Raw genomic sequence first — 12,369 nt, forward strand, 5'->3', positions numbered from 1 at the left:
ATCTACATTCTTCATCTCATTTTTCTTCAAAACAAAAAGGAAATGATATTTTTAATTGAATTAATGTTTGGTTAATCAAAAGTGGATGAAATTATATTAGTATAGATGCTTAAAAACCTTTTTCATCCTATGTAAAACTAAAGCACCCTACTTCTTTAGAGCGCTTCATCTCATCACAAGCTTCTCTATTATTTTACTTACATCTCCAAACTTAATGTGAAATCAACCTTACTTATCCTATTCACTACAACACTCAGCAGACAACTATGTTCTGGTGTCTCATAGCAAGGCTTCTCTCTTTCATCCATGAACACCTCAGTTAACGGATCTTTAGTTGAAGAATAAGTTGTTATCGAAACTGTGGCCCAAGCTTTACCAGTGTATTGCAGGAGTGTTTTCCTAATTCCATTGGATACTTGCAAGGCACTCCGAAAAATGATGAACTCATTTTGGTACAAGAAAGGGTATTATTAGGCGTCTTGGGACAAGGTATGTATTTCGAAAAAATATGGAAGTATGGGTTTAGTTATGCAACAATGTTTGCGACTTGTTTCTAATTCCGATTGTCTTCCTAGTAGAATTTACAAAGCCAAGTATTACGCTGATGGGATCTTTGGCCGCTGATGGTATTAATCATCACTGTGTCGATTATGTATGTCCATTTACTTCTTTAAAGAGTACCGGTGACAATAAAGATTAGTTATTGTTGTTGACGGTAGATTCACTGATTTCAACCAAAAAAATCTGAAAAACTTTCATTATTTGGGTTTTGATTATCAGCCAAATCTTTGTGGCTGTTAATGGGAGCAAAGAGGAAGAAGAAGAGCAACAGCAAAGGCTGTTAGATTTTGATGCATGGCGTTTGACGGTGCCGTTGGAACGATATTCCAACTTCCAGTACTATTGAATCAAAGTGAAAATATATTTCTTTTCATTTTTCCAACGCTGAGCAGCAAAGTGATCGCGGAGCTCCACCCCCGTCAGTATATCGTCAAGACTCCTCAACCCTGCAGCCTGCAAAATTGTTTAAACCATGATGGTAATACTTGAACATGAGAAGCTAGTGTATTCAAAGATCTTGTGCCATATCATGTACTGGCTACAATTGTGAATTACAACACGTCCCGGAAAATTCAGTCATCAATGGAGGGATAGTAGATAAGGAGATGGAAGAGCAGAGCATTACCAGCTTCAACCGTTGAATCCTACCAGAATGGTGATCCATTTTTATTCAAGGAGAAAGATAATGTGCTTCAATGTGATTAAACAAATAATTTGAAGAAAAAGAATAGCTTTCTACACTTCATTTTCTCTGGTTTAGCCCTTCCTTCCACTGTTTTCTGTTATGGGAGACTAAGATATAAATATAACAGCAATGAATTGTTGAAAGTAACAAATAATTACAGAAGAGGATGACATTTCAGATTAGCTCAAAAATTTGATTTTCAACACTAGATAATATTGTCTTAGCTCTATCAAAATTGTTTTATAGAAATAGAAACATATGAACCTAAAGATTTCTTTCATGGAGCCATCAGCCCATCAATGGTGTAGGAAAGAGATTTTGCCCAGTCTGCTTTGAGTAGCAGCGTCTGTAGTGTTTCCATTACATCATATCCTGGATCAAGTTTCCTTTGCCAACCCTACAAATTTAAACGAGCATCGAAACATGATATAATGGAATTAATTATCATACAGGCATTTCAACAAGTCAAACCTAGGAACATTAGGAAACAATCCCGATATGGGAATACGTTCCCATTCTTAACTTCCAGGCTCAACTAGTCATGATTTATTTTGTTTCCCTCAAAAAGACATAAAGCACAATACATAACATGCAGACAAGGAATTCTAACAAGGGGAAACGGAGTTGAAAAAGACATCTCAATTGGTTGGTCAAAGGCTCTAAATGAAAATTTTGGACTTGCATGAAATGGAGTTACCTCAAGAACCAACATGGTGACCAAAACAGTGCATACGTTGCCATCAATATTGACTTTATGACGCCTTACTTTCTCGAGCAGTTGTTCCATGCATTCAGCCGGATGGACTAGATCACCCTCCGGGGTACCCCAAAAAGTGAATGCTTCATCTACTTCCTGTTAAAATAAGATATTAGAAAACCGAGCAGCGATAACACAGATATAGAGATGAACAAATTATATGGAAAACAAAGGGAGGTTGGATGGTAGAATAAAGATGTAACTTAAGACTATAGATGATAGATCGTTCAGAATTCATCTAAACTGACAAACCAGTATAGATAGGGGGCATAAAAGAAAGCATTTGAAACGGGTAGACTATATGGGAAAATAAGAAGATAACAAAGAAAGCATTTTCCAAACTCCTCAATGTCCTAAAAGCCTTTAGGACAACTCAGATTACGTTATTTACATCACCTCAATAAAAGCCTTTGGGTTCGGGCAGTTTTGTCGCTGTGATAATCTAAGTGTACACTCAGCAGCAGTCTGACCATCTCTTCGAGCAACAGCCTTAAAAAATTCCAATAAATTTATACGATCACTTTTAGAAAGTTCAGCTGTCATGCCTACATCAAGGAAAATGATATGAGGCTTTGACTTAAAGAGCCGTTTTCGAGAAGCCTTGCTATGAGACACCCGAACAAGGATATTTCCAGGATGCATGTCAGCATGAATGAAGTTGTCAACCTGGAAGAAAAGAAGTAATCTTTTGGTTACCAGTATCGTACCATACTCTTACTTTTCAAATAAACAAGACAATGGGAACCAATAATCATTAATTAAAATTTTACAGAAGCATAAGAAAACCGACTCAAAGCAGTTACCAAAAGCATCTTTAAAAGCGCATGAGTTCCAATATGAGCAAGTTTGGCCTTAACCATATCATATCCTTCAAATTCATCAACATAGCGTGCAACACTTTCCCCTTGTTCATATGTTTCCACTAAAACAGCAGGGTGCACAAGTGGATAGACAGGCTTAGGAAAAGAAACGTCTTTCCAGCTTCGGAAATTATATATAAAACGGTTCAAATTGGCAGCTTCCCTGGCAAGATCAACTTGAGACATCATGAAAACAGCAAATTGCTGGACACTCTCATCCAATCTCAACCAGTTAAGAGTTGGAATGAACTTTGATAATTTCGCCGCCAAGTTGATAATCATAAAATCTCTCCTAATTGATTCACCAACACCAGGATGTCTAACCTTTACTGCAACTAACATGGGCTTGACCCGTTTACCAGGGTAACGGAATCTCAAAGAAGCCCGGTGCACCTGAGCTATACTTCCAGAAGCCACCGGTTCCTCTTCAAAACCGTCAAATATTTCAGAAAGCTTACGGCCAAATGCTCTTTCAATAGTTTTCTTTGTGAAAGCAAAGCTGTGTTCAGGAGCCCTGCTGTGAAGCTCTGAAAGCTTGGTGCATAAATCTTTAGGGAAGAGATCTGGTCGCGTTGCTGCCCATTGACCCCATTTTATGAATGCTGGACCTGCCGTTTCAAGTGTGCGATGGACGACTTCAAGCCATATTTTCCTGAATTTGAGGCCACAAGAGTCGGCAAATGGTGCCATTATTATACTCGGAGAGAACAAAATTGTAAGATAGATAGCCCTCACTAGCAAGATAACACCTTCTATCACTGAAAGTAGTATAGAAGAAACAAAAGCATGACCATCTTGAGCACGACTATACAAAGAATTTGGTGATGGGTAATAATTTGTCTCTGCTACCTTCCTCTGCGCCAATGCCAGTCGTCCACCTCCCAAGCCAAAAATACCAGGAACTATCAAGTGAGAGCGGGACAATGCTAAGCTTACTGCTTGAGCCATCCTTATGTAAGGGAATGGATGACAACTCGAAGAACATTTACGGGTGAACTTTTTCCAAGCAACTTGTGCATGATGAGTCACTGCACTACTCGCGGAAAGGAATGAATGGTTCCAGGCAAAATAACCTCGGGATATCCCTTCCTTGGTATTCTGCAATACCCATGGAGCCTTTCCTCCAATGTTGAACCTATAGTGGGAGTACACTCTATACTGCGGCAACCGCAACCCGATAGTAACAACTGTTCCATACTTCCTAAATTCCGAATGGCTCGTTGTTGGATTCGAAATAGCATATTGTGCAGCTTTCCTAATATTGGCAAATGTCAAAAATCTGCATCCCAACAATTCTCTCATCATTTAACAAGTAAATTCTATAAACCCTGGAAGCAATTCTAAATTCTTAATCAGAAAGGGTAAGTATTCAAACTCCAATTGTCAAATTTCAGACAACATGGCACCAAGAATTAATCTTTCTTAATTTAATTCTTTAAATTCAACATACCAAGCTATTGAAAACAGATTTTGCAAGAAGTTCAAACCCTCGATGTAATAATTCATTGTGAAATCCATTCATTAAGGTGAGAATCACATAAACCCTAAACTCCCAGAGAAACAGATCGTAGAAAAAGCTTAAAAACACATAAACCCTAAACTCCCACAGAAATCAATCCCAGAAAAAAAAAAAACTGAACCCAGGCAAAGTAACCCAGGCAAGAAAAGAAACCCAGAATCTTTTAATTAAAGAAAGCTAAAAAATTGGAAAGGGAAAAGAGATGAACCTGGACATGGAGATATAGGGAAATAAAGGTAAAGAAACGTAGCTTTGAAGACGCTAAAGAGCGAAGACGCTGAATAATAGAATAGGAAGACGACGAAGAGGAAGAAGAAGAAGCTGTTGAATGCATTTTCTCATGGATGTATCCCTTTCTAATTAACAGTCAAAGGTGGCACGCGTTTTCATATTTGCCCGAAAAACCTTCATTCACTTTGCTTTGAATTTGGTAAAACCTAGCGGCGCGAAGAGGAGGAAGAAGAAGAAGAGATCGCGGCAACAACCTCAATGGGCTTGTAAGAAGATTGAAGAAGACGTAAAGTGGAGTATTTTTGGACCTAATTTTGATTGGTTCTTGTTTGGGCTTCACGCCATTGCTGTTATTTTGTACAGCCTTGTCTTTAATTGTATTAAAAGCTAAAGTCTCTAGAAGGGCCTAGAAGGTCTGAATGTAGATATTATACTTTAAAGGGTAAACTCCCTAGGTGGGTCACCCAACTTTTAGGACACTTTCATTTTAGTCCCCCAACTATTAAATTTCTAATTGTTGTTAATTATATACTCACATTATGTTCACACTTTCGTTTTGATCACAAAAAAAAAAAAAACCACCTTTTAAAAGAATTGATTGGGGTAAAAAAGAAAGAATTAAAGTGAAAATAGTAAAAACTAAAATAATGCATTAAAATTATCAAATTTGAACATTGTAAAAATTTTAATTTTTTTCAATATTGAAATTTTAAATTTCAAAACATAAAAATCAATTGAATAAATTTTTGAATTTTTTATCCCTTGATAATGTTAACCGATTTGTTATTGTAATATTGAAATTAATTAAATTAATCTATTTCTAAATTAAAATTTTATTTTATATTTCCATATTATTTTAATTAAATCAACTTGATAACTCATATTTAAATTTAATAATTTTTAGTGAAACTTAAATTTCTTTTGGTTATATAATCCCAAATCTTCCACACTTAGCTAAAAACAAAGAAAAACATTGCAATCAACTAAATTAATATCTTGTTTAGCATGGAAGATAAAATTAATTAATTTAATTAATCAATTGACACTATCTTGGAGTCTCTCTTTTTCACCAAAGGGTTACTAGTAGCACTCTTCAGTTCGTGGTGGAAAAAGTGTGTGGTAAGCTTCAAAGTTGGGAAGCCAGAAAACTCTCTTTAGCAGGGCGCATCACTTTAGCCCAATCAGTTCTCTTATCTATTCCTAGTTATTTCATGCAGTCAATGATGATACCTAGGAAAATTCGCGATGAGATTGAAAGGTTGGTTAAACAGTTTATCTGGGGATCATCTGAGAGGAAAAAGAATATAGCTCTGGTAAGTTGGGATTCCATTTGTCAACCAAAAGTGTGTGAGGTCTTGGTTTGAGGAATCTTCGAGATCAAAATATATCTTTTTTGATGAAGTTGGGGTTTAAATTGGTGTCTGACAAGGAAGCTTTTTGGGTTTGTGTACTTAGATCGAAATATCAAATGAAGGATGAATTACCAGTTTGTATTGATAGAGATAGGAGTTCTTTTCTTTGGAAGTCTCTTTCCAAAATTTAGGCGTTACTTCGTGAAAACTTACATCAATCTGTTGGGGATGGCCACAAAATTCAGTGCTGGAAGGATAATTGGATTCCCAATATTGGGCCTCTGTTTAGGCACATTTCTCCTGATATTAATCTGAATTCTGATTGCCTACTGCACGAGATGATTACTGAGGAAGTCTTGTGGAACTTAGACCTCTTCCAAGTTTGGCTATCAGAAGATGTAATCCAGGCTATTAAGGGTATCCCTCCTCCACATCCTTCTGAAGATCCCGATAGAATTTCTTGGAGTCACACTTTGTGTGGTGCTTTTTCTGTTAAATCTGCTTATAAGGCTCTTAGAAAGGAGACTGGAATCTGGAAAATAAGAAATGGAAGAATGTTTGGAAGTTTCTTGGTCCTCAACGGGTTCGTATCTTTATTTGGAAAATTTTACAGGGAAGAGTTCTAAGTAATGTAGAAAGAGTTAGGAGGGCTCTTTCAAATGATCCCTCTTGTCTCATTTATGGGTTTCACTCGAAAGATATTTTGCACATTTTACGAGATTGTCCAGCTGCTAAGGATGTTTGGGCTCAGGTTAATCCAAATAAGTACATTCTAATTTTTTTCTCCATTCTTTCTCAGGATTGGTTTCTTCTTAATATGCAGGTGAATAAGTTGATTCATGAGGGGGCTAGTTGGGCTTGTTTTTTTGGATTGCTTATTTGGCGCATATGGAAAAATAAAAATTTATACATCTTTCAAGGCAAACCTTGGAGCTCAATAAAAATAGTTCAAGGATCTTATAGTTGGGCGATCCATTTCTTCTCTTCATTTCAAGAGATTCAATTAAGATGTCTTGAGCACTTTGTTGAAGTTCATACCTCTGAGGAACGGGTTTATCTTAATACTGATGGGGCAGTGCAACTGGATTATGGACTTGCTGCAGCTGGGGGAGTTGTTCGTGATAAAAAGGGAAATTAGATTGTTGGATATCATCGATTTCTTGTTAAATGTTCGGTTTTTGATGTAGAGCTTTGGGCATTCTTGATGGCCTCAAACTTATTCAACAAAGGGGCTATGATCATGTTACTATTCATTCTAACAGCTTGGAAGTTGTTAAAGGCATTCTCGGAAGTTCTTCCATTGTCTCAAATTTCACTTTGATTAGGTGAATCCATAATATTTTGTCTCAAGAAAATCAATGGTTTCTGAGGTATATTCCGATGGAACAAAATCAGGTTGCGGATTGTTTAGCTAAGCAAGCCTTGATCGAGAAAGCAAACTTGCAAGTTCTCGAAGTTCCACCCGAGATGGCTCGTACTTTTATTGATAGGGATAAGTTTATAGGTGTTACTTTCGCTCAAGCACTAATTTTGTAATTATTTAGTGTTGTCTTTTCTCACAAAAAAAAATTCAATAACTTATTTAATTGATTTTGATGTTTTGAAATTTAAAATTTCAATATTGAAAAAAAAAAAAGAAATTTAGATTTTCGACAAGGGGGTAAAGAAGTACAATTTGACAATTTTTAAAGTATTATTTAAGTTTCTACCGCATTTTCACTTTAATCGTTGATATTTTTTACCCTAATCAATACTTTAAAAATGATATTTTTTGGGTGACCAAAATGAAAGTGTGAACATGATGTGGTGTGTGTACTTAACTGTCGTCAGAAATTTAATGATTGGGTGACTTAATGAAAGCATCCTAAAAGTTGAGTGACGAAATGTAAGGATTTCATTTTGAGTGACCATCTTATTTAAATTTGGTTTTTTAAAAAGTAGATTGGTTTAAAAATCCAGCTTGATAATATAAGCCCAACATTCTAGAATTTAACCTGATACATTTTTAGTTTTATGATACATTTTGGCAAAAATATCATGGACACCCTTATATTATGAGTTAAATTGCATTTCGCCCCATTTATTTAAAAAATGGATAAATTAATTATTGTACGTTAGATCAAAAAGTAAATTGGTCCTTTCTGTTAAAAATTCCATCCATTTCTATTGTTAAAAATTGGTGTACCTAACAAAATAACTAGATAGTTACAGGTAACATGTCTTGTGTACCTTATTCTGAAATATAGTAGAAATGGATGAAATTTTTAACAAAAAGATCAGTTTACTCTTCAATCTAATATACATGGATTGTTTTGTTCTTTTATTAGAAGAATGACAAAATGCAATCTGAATCCTAGTACAAGGACTCCATAATACTTTTAACGATATATTCTTTATTTTATGTATCATGTAATTTACATAATTAAAATTTTACATTATTAAAAATTTAATTAATTTATTTGTGCATTGTAACGATTGATTCGATTATAATTAGATATATACATCAATTTTAAGCTAATTTGAAAACTAATTTTTCAACTAAAAGTTCATTTCAATGAAAGTTTTCATATTTAATTATTTGGGATAAATTGCAAAATTATACCTGAATTTTAGTTTAATGTGCAATTTTATATATGAACTTTGATTTTGTGCACTTTTATACATGAAATTTTGATTTGATCTAATTTTCAAAAATTATTAAAACAATTATTCATGTAACTTCATTTTATGTTTATATATTACATACACATATAATTATATTTTATCCAATATAAAAAGTAAATTGATATACTTATTTCTTTGAATATTTATGATTTAATTAAGATTAATGTTTTATGTAATTGCTTAAAGTTGTTTTTTTTATCGAAAAATTAAAATTTTATGTATACATTTAAACCATAATCAAAATTTAACGTGTACAATTAAATTAAACTAAAGTTTATACATTAAATTAAAAATTATGAATAATTTTAAGATTTTCACGGAAAAAATTGGGATATATTAAGACGTTGGAAGAGAAAAGTAAGGGAATTTTCAATATTTAAACAATTGAATTTAATTAAAAAATCCAACAAAAACATAATTGCTGTGTTATTGGTTAAGACATATGTAAATATAATTGGACCAATAAATTTTTTGAGAAAAGCTTGGTTAGAGTTGACATAATCCACAATTAATCTGAAATCCAATTGATTTAAAAGGTAATGAATCCAACAATAACTGGGTGGATGAACTTTAGCTATATTCAAAGCATTTAACCTCAAAAAGATTTTTAAGATTGAAATGATAGCTTGTTAGTATAAAAGTCAATTTCTCCTTTTTTTTCAAACTTCATTTCCATGTTTAATTAATTATTTAACTTCCTCCTTTTTTCAATTTCAATATTTCTTTAAAAATATATATAAAAACACTTTAGTTGTTATTAATTTTGAACATGAGCAACTAAGGATAATTAATTGTAGCATTTACTTTTTCAATAAATTTATTTTACTTTTGATATGTATAATAACAAATTTAACCTTCAAAATTTACAAAATTTTATAACTTTGATCATGATTTTAAACAATACAAAAATTTAGCTCTCATTGAATATCAACAAATTTAGAATTAAAACCAAATTGATAGGATTTGTAAATGTTGAGGATTAAATTTATTAAAAAATTATTAAAATGTATAATATTAACCGTTACTATACCAATTAAAAGTAAAATAAATTATCAGAAAAATAAAAATCGTTATTATTTATCTTTAATTACTCACTTTCAAAATTAAATTAAAAGAAATAAAATTACTTAATTTTTTCCTCGATATCTACATCAAAATTAAAAGGTATTAAAGAGCTCTTTTTACTTGAGAAGAAAGTTGAAGACATAACTGTTTCCTAACTTGCACTTGTATCTCAAGTTTTATTTTTATTTTTTTAAAAGAAGTTGCAATTTAAGAAAAGAAAAATGGCTTATTAAAAGTGAATGCATGAACTAATTCGAACTATAGTTGTCGCCTTCTTAGGCTACTTTCTCTTTTATTTTTTTCCTCCAAAATAGTCTTTGCTTTGGCCTAATGTTGGGTTGGTCATCAAACTTTGCTTCTATACCCAAAACTCTACTCATAGTGAAATTCATCATGAATTATTATGTTTTTGTTTTCATTTTGTCTTTGTTTTTTTCATATGTCCCTAAGAATTCTTTTCATGCTGATTTAACATTTCATCATGCTTGTAAAAATTGACAATTCAATTTTATAAGCTGAATGTAAATTTAAAAAAAACAATTAGTAAAAATTAGAATTGGGAATTGAAATAAAACATATACATAATTTCCTTATTCACATATTAAATTGTTTCACAATTAAATTTTATACATTTTCAATTTAGTCTCTATTGCCATGTAATTTATTTTTCACCATATAAGCACTTTAATCAAATAATTCATTATAATATCTTATTTCACATAAAAAATTTCATGCATATTTCTTCTCTTGTTTCAATTATACATTTCACATTTTACAATTTAATCCTTAACATTATGGAGATTCATTGTTTACTATAATTTCACCTTAAATCACTTTGTAATTAATTCACTACTTATCATAAATCTCAATTGTATGTTTGTTTCATTGAAAACAACTTTTATGAAATATTTTTAGGAAATCTGTTAAACAATAGAAAATATTTTACACAGATTTATCCAAACACCAGAAAATATTAGCTTTTCCAAAAAAGTAAGTAATTTTTCAGAAATCATTTTCCAAAAGCCATTATTAGTGAAACAAATGAAACCTTAATGATGCGAACCCGATCGCATCATGTTACGACGGTACTCGACGCCATCAAGATTGGCCTAAACACGAGGGGCCCAAGTCCAAAATGAAATCTAATTTTAGTTTGTTAATTTGTGTGCAGGTTTTAATTGATAAATTTTGGGGTGGAAACCATTGCTGGAATAATCAAACAATCAAAAAAGTTAGATTCAAGTGTCCCATCCAATTTGCTACAAGCTCATTCAGTTCGTTCATAGTTCATCCAAGCTCATTGAGCTTAACAATAATCAGTTTTAGCTTGAGCATCAACTTGCTGGAATATCTAATTCGGTTTCAGCTCAAATTTAGCTTTATTTAATTTATGTGTTTTTGAGCTTAAAAGTTACTGGAATAAACTTTTAATGTGTTTAGTTATTTTAGTTTAATTAATTAAGTTGTTTTAATTGTCTTTAGTTATTTAAATAATTAGTTGAATTAACTAAGTTGTTTTTAGTTCTCTTTAGTTGCTTAAATAATTTCGACAATTAATATGTTCCAGCTTAATTAAATTTGCTACAGCCATTTAACTTGTTTAAACATTTAACTGTTTAATTGTGCTTATAGGTGAATTAATCATTGAACCAGCTGTTACATGGATTGCCATTAAAGGGAGAAATGAATTCAGCTGTTATGAAGATGAATTAAAGGCCAACAGCTGTTATGAGCTTATTCAAGTAACCGTTTGAAGATTTTAATGGACAAGGAGTTGATTACACAAGCCATTTAGCTTCCAAATGTTTTTATGTGTTAATGGTTGTTCCAATTCATCCATTTACACCTTGAATCAATTTTCTTCAAGCATTCATGCAAAGAGGCTGTTCGTGTACCAAATTTAAGCCAATTGTTGTTGCTGTCCATTCGGCTGCCCAAGAAGAAATAAAAGGTTGTTATAACCTTTTTAGCTGATCAAGCATTGAATCAAATTCATTCAGCTCATTAGAGCTAATTATTAGCTGATTGGGAAGACTAAATAGGTTGTTCATAGCCGTTACATATGTTAGAGTTTCTCAAAGGTCTTTTAGTTTTAATTAGCTTAATTAAGTTCATCAATAACATATTTAAGTTGATTAGTTTGTGTCTATTCGGCTGGAACATGTTCAACCTATAAATGTTTGTTTTTGTAATTATTTAAGAAGACTTTTTTTTGATAAGTATATGACCTTTTGTTCTTTGTGAGAATTCAAGTCTCATTGTTCTCTCTTGGATTGAAACGACTTATCAAGCTCAACTTGTGGCATCATTCTTTCCTTGTTATCCGAACTTATCACTTACCAAAGTGTAGCATTCGTTATACCATTAGTTCCTATCTTGATAGATAGCGGGTCAAGGTTTTATTTGCCATTTTTACCTACCATTATCCATCTAAGTGCTTTTAAGACTTGGGTCAACAATCTTATATATTGTTGGTTCACCCTTTGCCTTAGCGGAATAATTTTACTCCATCTTTTAAACTATATTTGAGACCTTTATTCAAACCTAACTTTCAGCCTTTTCAAATTTATCTTTCTATTTTTCCAACCTATTTCGATTTAATTCAACGCTTACTTAATTTCACGATTGGGCAACTAAAACGACTAAATCATCATCGAATTGAATTTGCATCATTT

The 12,369-nt window shown here is 32.5% G+C and overlaps 2 protein-coding genes across 5 annotated transcripts; one reads left to right on the forward strand and one right to left on the reverse strand.

Annotated features, from left to right (window-relative positions):
- Window positions 1-728: 728 nt before the first annotated feature.
- On the reverse strand, window positions 729-4,980 carry LOC108457154 (uncharacterized). 4 transcript variants are annotated; one of them, XR_001867050.2, is made up of 7 exons: window positions 4,591-4,980; window positions 2,807-4,142; window positions 2,400-2,669; window positions 1,944-2,099; window positions 1,511-1,643; window positions 1,187-1,340; window positions 729-1,014 (listed from the first exon to the last, which is right to left on the reverse strand). XR_001867050.2 is itself a non-coding variant. In XM_053019215.1 (7 exons), exons 1-5 carry the CDS (start codon window positions 4,596-4,598, stop codon window positions 1,524-1,526), a joined length of 1,890 nt encoding a protein of 629 aa, XP_052875175.1. In that variant the 5' UTR covers window positions 4,599-4,980; the 3' UTR covers window positions 729-1,014; window positions 1,187-1,205; window positions 1,511-1,523. The 4 variants fall into 4 exon arrangements, 3 of the variants coding, with proteins under 3 accessions (XP_052875175.1, XP_017611524.1, XP_052875174.1); XM_053019215.1 differs by having other exon boundaries at window positions 1,187-1,205; XM_017756035.2 differs by lacking the exon at window positions 1,187-1,340.
- Window positions 4,981-5,836: 856 nt separating this feature from the next.
- On the forward strand, window positions 5,837-7,103 carry LOC128280455 (putative ribonuclease H protein At1g65750). Its single transcript, XM_053018600.1, has 4 exons — window positions 5,837-5,926; window positions 6,157-6,537; window positions 6,579-6,716; window positions 6,789-7,103. Exons 1-4 carry the CDS (start codon window positions 5,837-5,839, stop codon window positions 7,101-7,103), a joined length of 924 nt encoding a protein of 307 aa, XP_052874560.1.
- Window positions 7,104-12,369: the final 5,266 nt, after the last annotated feature.

This window comes from Gossypium arboreum, chromosome 9 (assembly GCF_025698485.1).
Source record: "Gossypium arboreum isolate Shixiya-1 chromosome 9, ASM2569848v2, whole genome shotgun sequence".
Taxonomy (NCBI): domain Eukaryota; kingdom Viridiplantae; phylum Streptophyta; class Magnoliopsida; order Malvales; family Malvaceae; genus Gossypium; species Gossypium arboreum.